Below are 19,618 nucleotides of genomic sequence, written 5' to 3' on the forward strand. Positions count from 1 at the left end.
GTAGTTTTATTGTTAAGTATTTTTTTACTGAATGCACATTCTTTGAAAGTTGGTGATCCATCGCTATCTCTGCATTTACCAGAACATTTCATGAACTACAATACATCATCCCTTCCTCAGCCATGCCAGAGAACACAATACCAAGAAAATAAGAGGTTTGCTATTCTATTTGCTTGCGGGGGCCCTTTTACAAGTGAGGAGCTGATTACTATCCTTCCAAAAAGCTCAGAGAACCAAAATGTCTTTACCTGTTGCATTCCTTGCAGGGCTTGCTGCAGGAGTTTCAGCTGCTGTTCCCTGTTTGGGTCATCTTCTCTGTGGGCTTTGCCTTGTTCTTGCTTTAGCAGTTCCACCTCGTTCCGGTAGGCATCAAGCTGCCAACGGAGGCTGTCATTTTCTTCTTTCAGAGCTTCTGCCTGTGATACTAAGGCTAAACAATCAATACAAAGGAGTAAAAACCATATATCCAGATTCCGTTGTGGTTCACCTTAGTACCATGAAAACTTGGTGTTTTAAATTGACATGTATAAAAAGCCTCTCAGTGAGAAACTTTAGGTCTGAGGTGGCCATGGTAGCAAGAGATGGACACAAAAGCACAAAGACTCGTTTTTCTAAATGAACACAGAATTCCAACACACAAAAGTCCTCATCGTGTTTCAAATTCTTCACCTCAAACATCACTAAAATATTTCTAGGTAACATCAGTTACTTTTACTTGAAATGCAGCAAATAATAAGAGCCTGTAATAATAAAATAGAAGGCTAATTGTCTTGAACTGATGACTGTCCACACAATAATTTGGCTGACAGTTATTTTTTAAAAATGCAGCCTTAACTGATCCTATAGAGGAAAGGTAAATGTAAAAATTAAGACACAAGACTTCCTGGGGAATTCCCTGGCTGTCCAGTGGTTAGGACTCTGTGCTTTCACTGCTGAGGGCCCGGGTTCGATCCCTGGTTGGGGAACTAAGATCCCACAAGCCGTGCAGTGAGGCCAAAAAAAAAAAACTTCCAGTTTATGGTCTAGCATGTAAGGAGCTTAGAAGTCACCACTCCATCCTAACAACAAGTAAAAAGCTGAACAAACTGAAAAAAACCAACAACTCTTCTTAGATACAACAGAGAAGTGAAGTAACAGGGCAAACTCATACACCCAAAATTGGAGAGACAAACAGGTGAATACAGAGAATCACAACTTACCAGACCAGAAACCCATGAGCAGATATCACCACAGGAAACAGTGTCAAGGTAGGAAAACCTAAACTGTACTTGGCAATTTGCTGTAGGCTCAGTGTAAATAAGTCTGAGAGTTAAAAACTCCAGGGAGACCCAGTCATAGCTAGGTCCCTACACTTTTGTGAGTTTTATCTCCAGGGGCTCCACCTGGTCCTCAGAGTGAACACTGGAGAAAAATTCCTATGTGCTTCCAGCAAGGGAGGGGAAAAAGAAACCCTCTTGAGATATGCCAGAGCATCATGTTCTTCTATAAAAGGGCTGCCTTCAGAAGAAATGATTTTACCATAGCCTAACCTACTCAGGTAGTACCAGAGCCTAACCAACTCAGGGAACCAACCAGCTCCAGACCCCTCTAGCCATTCTGTCCCACCTAAAGGGGGAGAAAAAACTGAGAAACACTTGTGAAGTTCAAAGTGGAGAATTAGTCTAAGTCAATGTTTTCCAAATGTGCTCCCTGGACCATGATCATATAATTCATTTAGGATGGCTGATAAAATTTAGATTCCCAAACCCTATTACAGGCCTATTGAAGCAGACTCTATAGCACAGAAATCTGAATTTTAAAAGGTAACCCAGTGATTCTTATATATATATACCAAATCTGAAAACCACCAATTTAAGTGAAGAAGGCAGAAGATAGATGCTGAAAGGGAACAGCTATCCTTAATGTTTACTGGGTACATGTACTTTCCATCATGGTTAACAATAGAATGAAGTAGTTTCACACTATCATGATTTGCTTTGATGTGATGCTCCCTCTTCAACACATTGCTTTGAGCACAGCGGTCTTTTCTTCCATGGCAAGAGTATTTCCAGTTCTGAATCACAAATATGGGCTAGCTACCATAGAGAATCTCACAGAACAGAAATTTTGTGGCACTTCAAGGAAAGGTAACAGACTGCTAGCTTTGACTCATACTTAGACTGGGAAGTATATTTAACCAAAAACATGCTATAGGCTCCTGAAATTCAAGTTTGGTAGCATGGAGAGAGAGAGAAATAAAACTTTGAGATCTAGTTGCTTAAGCTTTTAATTGGAACCAAGCGATAACTAAAACATGTAGCTGATTTAGATAAAAACTGAGGACCTGCTCACCGGCTCACACTGAGCAGGATTTCTGCAGTTGAGTACTACAGACATGCAATAACAAAATTAGGTACGATCAAGGGGAAGAAAAATGCACAAAAGTCCTTGAATTAAAATGAATTGAAACCTTCTGGGAGAAAAGCTATTTGGTAAGCTCCATTAAGTCTATTGTAGATAGCTTTATTTGACAAAGCAGCATCCTGGCATGTGGAACAGGAAAGAAAATAGCTATAAGATGATCTGTCAGGGAGTTTCCAGTCTCTAAACGAATAAGATTCTGTGCAGTAGCCAATACAGCTTTTAACTCAAAAGAGATACAGAAGCAAACTGCAATTATATAACCCTAGTAAGTGCATTCAATCTGAATCTCCCATATACCCCTCTCCTTCCCCAATAATTCCTCAAACTCAGCAACTTATCAAGTGGGTGCTCAAACTTACGGTTGCATTCATTTCAGGGTAACAGTGGATTTATACTGTATACAATACTGCAGATACTGAGGTGGAGACAATCCTACAAATCAAAGATTAATCAGCTATAAAATATCCTGGCTAAACACTTAAATAATTTGAATAGCTCAATTATTATTAAATTTTTTGTTTATCTTGGCTATAAGTTTATAGTATGTGTCTGCAGTTATTAGTTTGCTGTTCTGAAAATATTAACTATTCACTGATTACAAAGGGTTTATTTAATATATATGGACGTTTATATGTTTAGGGATCTAACATATGGCAAAAATAGAGGAAATTCAGATGTAACAGCTAATGAATGCTTTTAAAAAATTCTGACTCAGTGATTTTCTTTCCTTAAGAGTTTTTGTTCATGGAGTGAAGATTCTGGGATCACTCAAGTGGCTAGAGCTGCTCACTTCAATATGCAAGTACAGGAACCAATAAATTCTGATTTGCATTATAACCAATCTGTTTTCTATCTGTCTCTCTCACACAGACACACACACACACACACACACACACACACACAGTGGGGGCAGTATACTACCATATCTCCAATGTCAAGCACAGGGCTGAGAATGTAATAGTTATTAAAGGAGTGAATGAATTCACTTAACCATTACAAAATCTTTGTTAGACAGTTTTTATAATGTATTTCTTATAAGTGTGGAAGCTGAGGCTCGCTGAGGAAGAAGTCCTTTCTATGTCAAGAAAGGCAGAGCTTGGACTAGAACTCAGGTGTTCTAACTTTAGGTCCAGTGTCTTGTCCACTGTGCTTTACTGACTGCTAAGATTGTATAGAATGGTTTACCTGAAAACACTCATCTTTTAGCTGATGTTTTAATCTCTCCCATGGTAACCCCCCTCCAAGATGATTTGTTATGAAATTGAAGGGTGGTGTGTTATATTGTTCAACAGGTTTGCCATTTGAGTTCCACTGGGGACCCATACCATGGCTATTGTCTCACAGTGAGGTCCTGACTATACTAGGTGAGAGCAAAAGCCTTTACCCAGACAACTGTTTGTAGACCCCTGTTTGGTTCCTAATAAACCTCCAGGTAACCACAATGGAAGGCAGCAGATAGGTAGACTCATATATTGTAGATATTTCGACTTAGTTTGTAGATTCTCTCTTTTTTTTAATAAATTTATTTATTTATTTGTTTTTATTTTTGGCTGTGTTGGGTCTTTGTTGCTGTGCGTGGCTTTCTCCAGTTGCGGGGAGTAGGGGCTACTCTTCTTTGTGGTGCGTGGACCTCTCATTGTTGTGGCTTCTCTTGTTGCAGAGCACAGGCTCTAGGCATGCGGGCTTCAGTAGTTGTGGCATATGGGCTCAGTAGTTGTGGCTCGTGGGCTCTAGAGCTCAGGCTCAGTAGTTGTGGCACATGGGCTTAGTTGCTCCAGGGCATGTGGGATCTTCCCAGGCCAGGACTCGAACCCATGTCCCCTGCATTGGCAGGTGGATTCTTAACCACTGTGCCACCAGGGAAGCCCTAGGTTCTCTTTTAACTTTGTGATTTTTAAAGAGAAATATTTAATTTTTATGCAGATACATTTATCAAAAATATCCTTTAAGATTTCTATCTTTGGAGATCTTCATCCCAAATTATATAACCAACTCCTACATTTTCTAACATTTCTTTTGCTATATATATATTTTGTCATTTGAATCTTCAATCCATCTGTTATTAATTTTGGTGTAAAGTATAAGTGATGTAGGGATCTAACTTTTTTCCTAAAAGTTTGGCTAGTTACCTATTTATACATAAACTGTCTTATGGTTTCTACTGTAGAACGTATTATTAATAAGTCCAAGCCAAATATAGAACAATACCACCTAAATGTCCAATGCTCCTAGGAAGAGAAAGTCCACTTTTAGTTAGGTACTATGATGAAAGATGGCAGTAAATTAAGACCACAGTAAGTCCTGTAGCCACAGGGTTGACATTCAGCAAGTGTGTACTTATATGGCCTTACCAATTGTCTCTAGCTGCTTCCAGTCTGATGGGTTTGTGCCCATACCTTACCGGTTGTTAACGGTTTTAAAATATCATCCCTTCCAGTAGGTGTTAGTTAAATAAAGCAAAGCAGAATAATCTTTACCTGATTCCTCAGTTTCTTTTGTTTCTGTTGTTTCTTCTATTTCATCATCAGACATCTCCATTTCTTCTTCTCGCCTGATTCCCATTAATTCATCATTATGTATGTTGCGAATTTCCTAAGGTTAAAAGATTTGCTCTTTAGGTGGGAAAGCCTTGAAAATGTTGAGGAAATAAACAGAATTAAGGACTAGGTAAAGCAGGGTCTTTTTAAACGTATAACAAAACTTCAGAGTAGTCTTAAGGCAAAGGCAAAGACAAAGGCAAAGGAAAAGGAAAAGGCAAAGGCAAAGGGGCGTGTTGAGGCTGAGGACAGTCTCAATAGACAAAGCAAACTTTGTACACTCTGTCCTGTATAGGCTTTCTTTCCATACCCAGAGCTCTAGCAGCCGATGATTCTTGTATCCCTCCCATTTTAGAGAGTACCGTTGACCATGAAATACCTTCCACCTCTTACATGGATTTCTGGACTTTCCCTTAAGGTTCTGCCATGTTCACCTTCCCATGTCAAATCCTTTGATCTTGCTGCTTTCTATCCTCTTCTCTCTCCCTTTAAAGTCTTACTCAACAGAACTCTTAATCAAACATTTGCAGGTTTAGTAGTTAGAGTAAAAATGAGCTGTCAGGACTGAACTCCTACCAGATCAACCCTTCCGTGGATAATATCTATATTCTGTGAACAAACAAACAAACCAAACCAAATCCCTAACTACTTGATGGCATTGGAGAAAGAACAAAAACAGGCATATTCCGAAGAGGAGCTGACACTTGGAAGAAGGGTGTGGGTCTTCCAGTTTTAAAGAGACTTTTAGTCTGAGAGCAGACAACAGCTAGCACCTCATATGGTGGCTAAATTTTAAATAGAAAATCCAAAGTCTTCATATCCTAAATAAATAAAGGAGAGAGTTCAGGGCAACCACTGGAAGCCAATGGAAAGTGAGGAGGGGATCCCAGAAAGTAGATAGCCAAAGAGAGAGGGATCCAAATTCTGTGTATAAGAACTGTACAAATTTCTGCATGACCCTTGAACCATGAAAGCACATGGCAGATTCCAAACAACCCAGCTAAGGCTAAAAAACTGAACTGAGATTTGAGTTGCCATCTAAGAGAGACAATTTCTAGCTTAAATTCAATGAAGTAAATTGACCATTAAAACAAAAGAAAACAAAATCAACATTCTTTGAAAGAATATAACAGAATCCAAAGACTTAAAAGCAAAATATTCACAATAAGCAGATAAAGCCCCCAGTTAATTGACATACCTACAAGAACTAGGATGAGATGACCCATTTTCAAGAGAAAAGACAATCAACAGAAACCAAGCTTGAAATGAACTAGATATTGGAAATTAGCAGAACAAGGAGTTAAAGCAGCTATCATAACTATCTCAATGATGTAAAGGAAATATGTTAATAATGAATGAAAAGATAGGAAATCTTAGCAGAGAAATAGAAACTTTGGATGAGCTTAACAGTAGAATAGAGATGACAGTATACAGAGAAAGCTTAAAGAGAGAACAATACAAATTTATCAAATCTGAAGAACAGAGAAACTAACTGGAATCACAGAAAGAGAGGAGAGATTAAATGATTCAAAATATTTGAAGAAAAAATAGTTGAGGATTTCTCAAATTTGATGAAATATATTAATCTATATATTCAAAGAACTCAGTGAACCCCAAGCAGAATATATGTGGAAAAACAGTATGTCTCGGAACACCATAGTCAAGCTGCTGAAAATGAAACATAAAGAGAAACTCTAACTCTTTAGTTAACTAAATTTATTGTGACAATTATTTCACAATACATGTAAGTCAAGTCATTATGCTGTACACCTTAAACTTATACAGTGTTGTATGTCAATTATATATCAATAAAACTGGGGGAAAAAAGAGAAACTTTTAAAAACAGCCAGAAAAAACCAACATATTATAAACGGGGGAAAAACAATTTGAATGCTTTGATTTCTTTCAGAAACAATAAAGACCAGAAGTTAGGGAAACAATTCTTTAAAGTGCAAGAAGAAATAAAAAATACCTATTTATTCAGAATTCTATATTCAGAGAAAAATTCTTTCAAGAATGGAGATGAGATAAATATATTTTCAGACAAATGTAAATGCGAGTATTTGTCACCCAAAGACTTGCACTATAAGAAAAGCTGAAGAAAGTTCTTCAGGCTGAAGGGAAGTGCTACCAGATGTAAACACAGATCTGCAGAAAGGCATGAAGAACATCGGAAATGATTGAGATCACACTGGAAAAGTCACTTTTTCAAAAAAAATCAAGCATGAGAACTCCATTTTGGAACAGCTTGCAATCATTTAAAGGCCACTTGATGCCTGTCAGAGGCTCCTCAGCAGTGAGCTGAGAATTCCTTGCCTAGGTTAGCCCCACTTGGGCCATAATACAGAAAATGTGCAAAGCTGTCTGGTGAAAATTGCCTCCATTTAGGGAGATTATAAGTATTTTAAATGGATTTCTTAATAATTAATGCTACAGTTAATCACTATCTCAAATAATATTCTCCTTTTTTATTCCTTTTATCAGGAAAAATAATGATTTCTATATCAAGTTAAGTTTACACTAAATATAAATAAAAGTACCTATTAAAAAGTGAGCTATTCAGTGTTATCACTGAGAGTTAAGAAGTAAAGGAAAAATAGAAGAAATAGAAAATAGAAATACTACCATAGGATCCCTCAATGTGCTGCAGAGGCATTACTTAAAATAGAAAATAATGACTTGTTTGAGAAAAATGAACTTTAAAGGACTGTGTCAAGAGAGACGTTTGCTATGTCTTATTCAAACTCATTGCACAGAGAACAATAAAGGAATTGCCATTTCTAAGAATTCATTCTTTCTCAGGAGTCTGGATTTCAGTTATCAAAGAGCTGTTACTGGAAATGTGATCATAATGAGGTTTGACACTGGCAAATTCAAATATTGTACAACTTACTTCATCAGGAAAAGTCATGGCTCTCCTAGTTGCCTAACAAAATTGTAGACTGTCAGAGGGTATAAGCAGAGACCAACTCTCAATTCACAAACATGTTGTCTAACTCTGGGAAAGTTATTGTGTTTCTCAGAAGAGTAAATTGTGTTCCTTCTAGGGAAATGTCCCAGGGCCAGAAGAGCTAACTGATAGCTAAGACACGCCCTGTAGCTGCTCAGCATCTGCAAAGCATCTTTTCTGCTTCCAGCTGGGCAAGGAAGCGTAATCTCTTCTTAGAAGTATAAAATGTTCAGTAACTAAGTAATACAGCTTATCTAGAGATCTTTCACATCTTCAAAAAATCCCTAGAAAAATAACGGACCTATGGGCAAATTTTACCTCAATGCCTCAAAATACTTTAGAAACAAGAGTTACCAGTTCTTTTAGCTGATAATAAAATGAGGGTAAGAAAAACTAAGGAGAAGCTTGCTCTAAGTTATTCAGTCAGGCAGGCAAAGTGGCAGAGCCTAGAGCCCTCTAACTAGACAATCCTTCTTAGCTACAAAGAAACTAAGGTCCGTACCATTACTTTTTCTGTAAATATCGATACTAAGTCACATGAATGGAGATAAGGCAGAGAGAACAATAGAGGCTATAGGATACTATACTGCAATAAACTTAAGGTGAGCACTCAGTAAATGACACTACCTCTAAGTAAAGCAAGTGAGATTTTAATTCTTTGAAAAGTAAAGCACTTGATATCTAAGATGCCTATTTTCTATATTCTCTGGTGGATCAAAAAAGCTCTACTTTTGGAATCAAATCCTAACAAATACCTTCAGAGTGAAGGGCTAAAAGGTGGCATTTACCTAAGGAAGGCATTCTACCTAGCTTGGACACAGGAGCAGGCAACAGGAGGACTTTGAGCCACTGAAGTGCAGGCAGCAAGAGAAATAGCTGCCTCCCAGATCTGCCCCTTTTCCCATCCTGATAGTTGGATCCAGTGCTGAAGCCAAAAGAGTGGCAATAACATGGAAAAACATTTTCCAGAAATTTTCATTTGTAATTCTCTACCTGAAATTGACTGGGTCACGTCACTGATAGAGTACATCAAAAAAGGTAAGATAGCCCTCCTAAAGTTTTTATACCACACTGTTGCCCATGGTACACCTGTGATATTTAATCTAAACAGTGAACTGTTAGTGACTTCTCAAAATGCATTATAATGCCTTTAAGTCTATTCTAGTGGTAACTTTTTGCGAAGCTTAGAAATTCACATATTGCTCCACAATGGAGGACAAAGCACTTTCAACATAGAATGAAACTGAAACCCTAGACAGAGGAAAATGCTGAAAAGAATCATCTTTGTACCAGCTGACATTTTTGACTTATCATAAAGTAGGCAAATCATAAATTATTGAACGTTAATTATCTAACTATATAGTTTCCAAAAAATTTATGTGGACTTAAATTCATCTTACTCATGTTTTATGATAGAAACATGACTATAATAAAAGCAAAGTTCCTTATGAATTGTGTAACAAAATTGTACTTACCCACACTTTGAAAATTAACAGGATACTCGGTGGGGAATGGGCCAGATGAAGGAATGGAAAGGAGCAGAGGATAGGGAGATAGCTCCTACACTTACATAGAAATTTGATTCTGAGATATCATTCAAGCCAATGAAGCAAAGCACAAACACAGGCTCTTAATCAATGTCTATTGTATGCTACATAATGGAAATACAAATCAGGTTGATCCAAATGTTGTTAGCATGGGGTTTGATGGCTGAAAGCCAATAGCTAGTGTTAGTGCAAATGGGTCCTAAAACGAGGGTATGCAGATAACTTGAACATCTATCTGCAACCAGTTCTTCGGGGTTTGGAATGATAGGCCTGGAAATCTAGAAAGTTATTTTAGCAATCACAGTATTTCATTTCACGAGAATGCTAGTACGTAATCACCATGTACCCTTTCTTCTGGTCCAATGGTATAAAAATCTCACATTAGGGAGAATGCAAGGGAGTTTCTTGGTGCCTACTGCTATGGCTCTAGCTTCTTATATACCATCCAAAGTTTAACTTGTAATCTAGGCCAGGATCTCAGTAAGAGAAACACACAGGTTTTGAATGATTCTATAGAAAAAGAGTTCCCACAACACACAGCACTGTCAGTAAAGTCACTGTAGATGCTAACTTTTAGTAAGGGGAGGGACTTCAGCCTTCTCTTATTTTTATTACCCTTTCAAATTGTATCAGCAGGAGCCTCACACACATGTAAATCAGGAAAGTAAACCAATGAAAAAGACCCATTATCAAACTAGTCTGCTTGGCAGATGCTACCAGAGTGAGTGCCTTAGCTCCCTGAAGGTGGGGACTTTTTCTTCTTCATAACTTCTCTCTCACCAGAGTGAGACAGTGTCTGCTGCTGGAAGCAGGATGACAATGAGACAAATAACAGGTACTTTGTGATGCGAGGAGGTCACCAGCTGGCTTATTCCCCGAGGCAACTGGTAGAAAAGGTTCAATGTCAGACCCTTCTACCTTGATGAAACCCCTCACTTAGGAGTTGTAGCTTTGATGCCTAGGTCAAGAAAAAGTCAGTTTAGTTGATTAGGTCACTGAGATGCTCTGATTCTCAGTGGGGTGCTAAGAGGCAGTCCCAATTTAAGAGGACAGTTTTGTCACTTTCTACAGGATACCTCCTTTTAGTCCTCAGAGTTGCCTGTCATCAAGTGAAAGTACGCAGAGGTTAAAAAAAATTTAAAACCATGATTTAAAGAGGTGCCAATATAGAGTAGAAGAAATCTTTTAGGTTTAGGGAATGCAATGGCAGAGAAAGGTCATGAGCTATGTTCCACTGTCAGTAGTTTTACTTATAAAGATTGAGGTATTCAGGGTAGACCTTAATTTAGTCCAATCCAACAGGCAGGAAGCATTTTTCTGGGTTCCTACAAAGTCTACAAGGCATATCACAAAACATGTAGTAAGTCATGCTGGCCGTGTGCTTTATCCTCATCACTGTGCCAAGGAAGCTCTGCTACAATATTAGGTGATAGGGTGTACAGCTCTCAGCTCTCCACAGCCCCAGAGAAATGTCCGGCTTATTGGCATAGCTATCTTTACTGAGGAAGTAATTAAACTCAAGCATATACCCACCAGATAGGTAGGCTTGCTATAACTACAGAGAGCCTTGATGAATAATATTAATGGAGACTATTTTATTGCAAATTCGTTTACAAAAGGGTTGTGGCCTAGACAAGTCAGTTCTCCAACCAGAGCCTCCACTCCTCCCATGAAAAAGGAAATACTGTATCAGCAGGGCTTTCTGTAATGGGTGGGGCACTTCAAACAGCCTCTTCCACCCCCTAAAATGGATACATGTGTGCGTTGAAGGGAAGGTAGAGACTAATACTGCTTTTCTACAATTGGAAGACACACTGAGCATTTTTCTCTCAACTTTTATTTTTCTGAATTATTCAAACTAAATTAAGGATTTTGGATATTTTAAATTTAGGTGCTATGTGAAAAGATGCTCAATATCACTAATTTTTAGAGAAATCAAAAACTACAACGAGGTATCACCTCACACCAGTCAGAATGGCCATCATCACAAAATCTACAAACAATCAATGCTGGAGAGGGTGTGGAGAAAAGGGAACCCTCTTACGCTGTTGGTGGGAATGTAAACTGGTACAGGCACTGTGGAGAGCAGTATGGAGGTTCCTTAAAAAACTAAAAATAGAACTACCATATGACCCAGCAATCCCACTAGTGGGCATATACCCTGAGAAAACCATAATTCAAAAATAGCCATCCATGCACTACAATGTTCATTGCAGCACTATTTACAGTAGCCAGGACATGGAAGCAATCTAAGTGTCCATCGACAGATGAATGGATAAAGAAGATATGGCACATATATACAATGGAATATTACTCAGCCATAAAAAAGAATGAAATAATCTCATTTGCAGCAACATGGATGGACATAGAGATTGTCGTACTGAGTAAGTAAGTCAGACAGAGAAAGACAAATATCATATGATACTGCTTATATGTGGAATCTAAAAAAATGAACTTATCAACAAAACAGAAATAGAGTTACAGATGTAGAAAATAAACTTATGGTTACCAGGGGGTTAAAGGAGGGGGAGGGATAAACTGAAAGATTGGGATTGACACATACACACTACTATATGTAAAATAGATAACTAATAAGGACCTACTGTATAGCACAGGGAACTCTACTCGGTACTCTGTAATGGCCTATATGGGAAAAGAATCTAAAAAAAAAAGAGTGGATATATGTATATGTATAGCAGATTCACTTTGCTGTACACCTGAAACTATCACAACATTGTAAATCAACTATTCCCCAATAAAAATTTTAAAAACAAATAAATAAATTTAAGTGCTAAACTCCAACCCTCCCCTTGATCACTTTTGTTACCTTTTTAGCTCCCTGAGGGCAAAGACCATCTCATACTGCATTGCCTGTCATGATACCTGAGATGGAGAATCTGTTCAGTAAACGTCTGAATTGAAATGTTGAATTTTGTTCGTTGGGCTCAACGACATGAGGTAGCCCTAGCATTCTAAAATCATTTTGTGCTACAGTAAGATAATCGGTTCCTTTTTTGATACTAATTATTTTTTTTTAACAATTAAAAACTTTACTGGCTTTTTATGACCCTACCCTCCATTGGGCTGATGTCTTCAAGGATTTCTCCCTAGTGACTCATAGATCCCTTTGCCGAGCCATAACTGATGGCTCAGAGACTGTTGGTTTATGAGCAGAGGTGGGCTTATCTTCCTCTAATCTCTCTTCACGGTTCTCAAATTGTTGCCATGCAAACTATGTCACGTATTCTCATGAAAGACAGAGGAATAGATTATTATCTTCATTTTATAGATTAGGTAACTGAGGTTCACAAAGATTAAATGACTGACTCAAGACCACAAGGCAGTTTATGCCAGAGCACAGAGTGAAGAAGAAGAATTTCTAGGCCTGAATTGACCACTTACTAGCTGTGTAATTGTGTGTACATTGCTTAACATTTCTATGTCTCAGTTTCCTCACATGTAAAACATGGACACTCTACTTACTTATTATTCCTTATGGAGTTGTTAATGATAAATTGAAATAATACTATTTCTCATTTATATAGCATTTATATTTTCATACTGTCTACATATCTCTTATCTCATTTAATCCAGGTGAAGAAATAAGGACTGAGAAAGGCTGACTAACTTGCTCAAAGTCACGCAGCTGTAACGTGTCAGAGCTGAGATTTGGATTCATGTCAACTCCAAGTCCAAGGTTCTTTCCACTACACCACATCTATTGAGGGGCTCACGTAGGTGAGCTAACCAATGTGAAAGTGCCTTATAATATGTAAGTTCCATACAAGTGCTATTTAACTATTAAGGAATATGACAACCTGCATTGATAGATATAATGGGACTGCTACTAGACTGGCAAAGAGGACTCAGAAACGAAGTTGAAAGAGTTGCTGCATACATAGATGGAAAGTGTCAGGGCTGGCTGGGTAAGGAAGCTACACATAGGAACAGAAGAACTTGAGGCCTATGTAACACCATTCCAAAGGCACATCGGTGCAAACAAACCTCCCATCTTGGTTTTTAATCTCAGATTTAGAATCGCAACCTAATCACATCAGATATGTTCTAGTGTTATGCTAAAAATGTCACTTGAGCACAAGCAGAGAGGTGTGCGTCAACCTTAATTTGAAATCAGAGTCCTCTGTTACCTTTAAAGCTGCCACCTATAAAGGTGGCTGAGCGGGTTTGATAAAAGAAGCTCAGAAATTTCAGTGCTCCAATGTAACACCAGGCAGCTTTCAGCCTCAACTGTCAAGATGCTCTAATAAATGTAAGACAGCCCTAATATTACTAACACTAGATGCACAGGTCAGTAATTATTGTTGTAACCAAGACTAGCTAGCTTAGGGAAGTAAACTTATTAATTATCGCAGCTACATTTTCACTACTAAGGTTTCCACCCAGCAGAGTGCATTCAAGACAACATGTGCACATTTATTACCCTTTTGGCAGCAGGTGGTCTGGACACAATGACAGGCTATAGAACATGTCTCAGTGTTTCATTAGGGCCTTGTTGTGGCCATGGGAGCTTGGCACTATTTAATTCTAGCTAAACTCCAAATCAATAACTTGTTAAAGAAAGAAACTGTCCCCCTGAGGGGCTACCAGAGTAAAAAGTTACTAACCTCAGCTTGTTTACACCAAACGCTGATGTTTTTACGCTGGGCTTTTGTGAAGTGGTCCCAAGCCTTTTGTTTGGAGGCGGAATGGTACACAGCTACTATCTGCTCAACTGCAGCATCAGATCAACAGTTGAATCAGCATCATCCAGGGATGGCAAAAGAGAGGAGAAAAGAAATAAGAGAAGCATCAGGCTTAGTGTGTCTCCTATGACACTACTGGACTAGAGCTGTGTGTTGGCGTACCATGAGTTTAAAGGGGACGCAAAGGCAAAGATATCAATATACAGAAAGAAAAAATGAATTCTAGAAGGTTTAGGGTAAAATGGTGACTAAAGTTTTTTAATACAGGTAGTCTGTATTCATTCAGGCAGGAGAGGCAAGAGTCATGGTGAATGTGATTTAGCACTATTGACCCTGAACAACAGGACAGCAAGTGGTGAACTGTACCAGCTCCTTTTGACCACTGGCTTCTTAAACTAGCCTTTTAGAATGAGCCTGGATGCTTCATTTCAATGGAATCCATCTTTTTATTATCCTGAGGTATGTTTAACCAGAAGCAACAAGTCAAAACCTAAAATGGATAGGATCTATTTTAAGTCTACCTAGATAGGCTTGTTGACTGGAGAAACACAAGTTTTATGGAAGAATAGTGTGTAAGCACAGTCCTAGGGAGTATTTTTTCAGGGTCGCTTAAAATGTCAAATGAGGAAATGTGTACAAATATTCGGGGGCTTTATTGCAATCAGTTCAAGAGAAGGAAAACTTAGTCATGACTTTTTTCTGGGAAAAGAAAAAAAGGACAAGATCCTCTGCCTGGCTAGGTGTTCACAGTAAGAAAATTCAGAGGTGTTATTTCTTTCTTTACAGCCCTGTTTGTACCCTGTCTACTAATGAGTTAAGGATTTATATTCCCATGATGCTTGCTGCTCTCTTTTTCTATTTATTCTGAAGCCCTAAAAACATATGCTTTCTCCTCCTGGATTCCATGCCCATAGATACTTTCAAAATAGAAATGGAAAATGAAACAACTCCTCCTCAATCCCATTTATGTATCAGTCAAGTATGGGAAGTCACGTATGAGAAGAGTGGGCCATAACTGTTTAAAAGCAAAGTCATAAAACTGTACCTTTGTTCCTAACGTGAATACAGTTTCTTACTCAAAAGATAAGAGTTCACAGTTTTTTATAATACAGTGAACTAAAAACATTATTTGAGAATTTTTCTGCTCATTTAAGAGACCTTGGATAGGTTTGGAGTGGTACTAATTTTTGAAAATGGCTATTTCAGTGGCTTCCCATTCCCTCTCAGTGTCTACTGACATCCAGTAAAGGAAATGTTGAAGAAAGGAAACTAAAAACAAAAGGTAGAAGTAGCAAATTTGGCTTTTATTCAATTACCTTGGGAAATATAATTACGTTTATCCCTAAAATGGAATACCTGAAAAGCATAATGATGCAAATCTGAAGCAAAGAAGCTTACAAATCCTGATGCTACATTCTAACTTCAGCAGTGAAATACCGAATTTTCCACTGGAGCCTGAGGCTGCTTGTAACTTACTTTGAGAACAAGCGAAAGTAAAATCACAGGATTGTGGTCTAAGCGTCAGTGTTTCTAAGGAGCTGAAGTAGATATACCACAGAAAATGAACATAGGAGGTGCGCATATGATTCCCATGAAACCGGAGCTCGGTCATTTGGCAATATAAGGAGAGCACAAGGCAGTGATGAAGAGGGCGTTCCTTCTTGACACAGGATGGCTCTGGAGCCCTGGCTCCTGTGTAGAGAGAGTGATGACTAAGTGAAGTGCCCTCTCACCCTTCTGGCAGAACTATGACTTCCACTCACATTGAATGAGAATTCCAGAAAGGGCCTGCTTAAACTTCTCCTTTGCTTCTTCCATGTCTTTCTCATGGGCAGCTTTCTCATTCACCAGGCGGCGGACGTGGCTGTTGGCCGACTGGATCATGGAGTAGAAGTTGTTGGCGCTGCGACGGTTCACCTCTCCTCGCTCAATCCAGGTGAGCAAGGTCTGCACGGCTTCTGAGAATTTGGAATCATCTGAAAAAAGAGAATTTATTTTTAGAGTCATCAAAAGTAACCAAATCTCCATCTGTTTTCCCAACATGCTGGCAAGGAGGCCACCATGGCTTTTTGGCAAAGGTTGTGAAATGAATTAATTGCAGAGGGTGAGGAACCATGCATGCACACGTGTGACACACAGGCAGCAGGTGGGCAGAGACTGAAAGAATGAAAGATTCCAAAAGTAGTCAGATTAGTTGTAGTCTACGAAGGATTTTCAGAACAAGAGTATTTCTTCTTTTCCTAAACAAAGTTTTCTTTACTGACATAGCTTTCACATATTGCAAATTTCTTAACCTCTGTGTGTGTGTGTGTGTGTGTGTGTGTGTGTGTGTGTGTGTGTGTGCCTGTGCATGTGTGTAATATATAAATTAGCGGTGAGAGAACTTCAGAATTCTACAATCTTATTTTCTAAAAAGCACAAGTAAACTTGAGTCTTGAGTTTAACTTGCATTTGACAGTAACTCTATCCTGGATCCATGGAATTAAACCTTTGGAAGGAGCCTTAAGAAAGAGTTAAATGGCAATTCTTTAGGTATAAACACTTACATCTTTGACTTTTTGTAACATCACTCCTGCATCCAATCCAGCCCCAGACCTTCCACTCAGTCCCAGTCACAATCTATTTTGATGTAATTCATTCTATTTCTACATTTCGCCACATCCTGTTTCTCTTGCCTGAGGAACCCTCCAAGTAGATTTCTACAGCTAGTTAGGAGTTACTCTCTGATGTGAAAATAGTAGTCTCTGGTTCAGCTTCCAAAGCCTCTGGTTCAGCTTTCTGAGATAGCCACTTACATATTCTGCTGTTCAAGACTCCTGAGAGGGAGAGTCCATTAGCATCCCATTGAAGGCCCACTGTAGGACTCCATATCCCTCTCTAGCCAGGAACCCTTATGTCCAGTGGAACCATCTCTCACTGTAATGTGAACTTCTTACCACTTGCCTTTTTAAGTGCAGATGTGTAATGAGAGGTCAGCCTCACCGTTATAGCAGTTTTCATTTCATTACTTACATACAGTCTTTATGTTGATGCTCAGTTTTTAAAAAATTATTGATGTATAGTTGATTCATTGATGCTTGCTTTTTGCTTGAGGTCCACACAACCAGCAAATTCATTTTTTAATAAAAATTCAAACTGAGCTGTTTGGCCTTATGTGAACAGTTAAGTCTTGGACCTGGCATCTTACCAATGCTTTCAGCCTTTCCAGCTTTTCAAAGTGTACCATTATTTCTGTGTCTCTACTCTGGATTCTATGTTTTCTGCTTTTCTCTTACAGGAAGACAAATCAATCCAAACAAAGGATTTCTTTAACGTGTGAAACCCTTAGGCTATAAGGTGCAAACAAGTTTGGTGAATGAGACCTATTTGCAAAGGGGAATTAGCAGCATCTTGCTGAGCCTAGAGCACAAGAAGCAAGGAAAATTCATACTGTTAGAGCTGGGTTGGTGTCACCAATAAGATCAATGGGACACCAGCACTCATCCAATAAAATCAACCATACTCATAGAATGAAAAAACTGGATTTGAGCTACTAACACAGGAGACTAGGCAAGGCAATTAAGGTTAAATTAGCAAAATGGCTCTGAGAGTCAAGCAAGGGGAACAGGAATCAAAACTAAAGGGAAAGCAGTCTGATTTAGCAATGTCTGGAAGTCTCTGTAGTTACTGTGTGGAATAAATGTGTGATTAAAAGAGTCCTCTTTTAGTTGTAGTAGCTAAGTCTTTGCGTAATCTAAGAAGAATGTATACTGTAGCTACTCTCTCGCCCTCCATTTTCTCATCTATAAAATGGAATTTTATCAGAGTTTTCTGAGGTCACATCAAGTTCTATTCTGATTTATTCTGACTTAGAATTCAAAACTAACTTGCTATCCACAATGAAAGGGGGTGGAGGTGCTTACAGGTCCCAAGTCATGGATCACAGCTAAAATTCTCTGATGTGGAAAAGTGGGAAAAAATTGTTTCTTTCTAGTCACCTGATGTATGGAGAGAAAAAGTAACTTGAGACAGTGAAGGATCACAGACACAGGTGGGAGGGACAAATGTTTTGGCTCTTGAATTACTAGGTACACCTTTCTAACTGCAAGGCTTCAACACAAGAAATGCTTAGAATCCCTCAGTGGGAAATTCAAGGATAACTGTCAACAATACAAATATATTTATTACATTTCTCCAAAGAAAAGAGTTCTTTTAATCACAAAGCTCGAATGTTTTGTATACCTTTTAGTTTTTCAGCAACAATGCTGCATTCATGATCTGAATAGTGGACCACTGGAGGTGGGGATGGTGGGCGCAACCTTTCTTCTTCCATCCTTCTACGGTGGCGTTCCTCTCTTGCAAGCATACGCTGTTTGCATTCCCACTCATACAGGTCATCTCGAGCCTGTGCAAAATCAACATGAAGCCTACCTGTGTCCTTTTTGTCAGTGCTAGAGCCCAGGCGAATGCGGTAACCTAAGTGCACAAGAGGGAGAGAGAGGAGAGAACAAGAACAGCCCAGTGAGTGAGCCGCTGTAAGTAGCTTTTCAAGTTCGGTACTTCAGATGCAGTCACAGCAGTTTCCAGTGACCACATAACCCCAAATTCTCTCCCCACTACTAGCAAGGAGAACATTAAAGACTTGGATTATAGTCTCTATCTCTGATAATAGTTTATTATTCCATGGTTGGGTCAGTCTTATTCATAGGAGTTCCATTTCTCCATCTGCCACCTTACCTGTGACAGAGGGAGGCTCTGTGGGTAACTGTATCAGGAATAAGCTTTATGTGGCACCACGGGCTAGGAAGAATGCAAAAGGTGGCCTCAAATTGTGGTGTCTTTGGATAACTTCAAGAGTGTCAGTCATCCCGCCACTCAGAATTTTGATAAAATTTAAATGTTGATAAAATTTTGATAAAATTTAAATAAAATCAATAAAATTTTGATAAATTTAAATCAGCTCAACATTTCAACCCCCCAAATTGCTTCCTAGATGTATCTGGTGACTCGGAACCATTTTGGGGGGGTGGAATAGATATAATGGGGAGTGGTATGTGATCCAGGTGACATATAATTTGGGATCCTTAAAAAAAGAGGTAGTGTGCTTATAGTATACTGGTATAGGACTAGGATTCAGAAAACCAGGATTCAAGTCCACACCTCCACTTTTGGTGTCAGTTATAGCACCCAAGTTAAATCTCTCAACAAAATTCAAAAAAAATTATTAAGTTTTTATTAACCTTTTAAGTTTCAGAAGCTGAGCTAGCTGCTTCCACACACATTTATCTCATTGCATTCTAAGCACAAGCTTGCAGGGTAACTCCTGCCTTAAACAACTAAAAATATGGACAAAATGTATGAAGCAATAGTTTTTAAGACATTGGACATTAGGCAATGAAGACAGAGATCACTAAGAGACAAGAACCAAATGAAGTGATCCCTAAGATTTCCCCAGCTTATTGCCTGGAGAGAGTTTCCAGGCCTCAGCAGAGGGAGGGG

General features: G+C 38.7%; 1 protein-coding gene across 5 annotated transcripts in view; it reads right to left on the minus strand.

Moving 5' to 3' along the window:
* ENOX2 (ecto-NOX disulfide-thiol exchanger 2) overlaps positions 1–19,618 on the minus strand; it is a 262,533-nt gene that overhangs the window by 13,972 nt on the left and 228,943 nt on the right. For 4 of the 5 annotated variants that reach the window (XM_036840855.1, XM_036840853.1, XM_036840858.1 and 1 more), the window contains 5 exons: positions 18,362–18,595; positions 15,904–16,116; positions 14,063–14,169; positions 4,881–4,995; positions 249–430 (listed from right to left, as the gene is read on the minus strand). In XM_036840855.1, the coding sequence (XP_036696750.1) occupies positions 249–430; positions 4,881–4,995; positions 14,063–14,169; positions 15,904–16,116; positions 18,362–18,595 (851 nt within the window). The remainder of the gene's footprint in view (positions 1–248; positions 431–4,880; positions 4,996–14,062; positions 14,170–15,903; positions 16,117–18,361; positions 18,596–19,618) is intronic. The other variant, XM_036840857.1, reaches the window with a different exon arrangement.

The sequence above is a fragment of the Balaenoptera musculus genome, chromosome X (assembly GCF_009873245.2).
Source record: "Balaenoptera musculus isolate JJ_BM4_2016_0621 chromosome X, mBalMus1.pri.v3, whole genome shotgun sequence".
Taxonomy (NCBI): domain Eukaryota; kingdom Metazoa; phylum Chordata; class Mammalia; order Artiodactyla; family Balaenopteridae; genus Balaenoptera; species Balaenoptera musculus.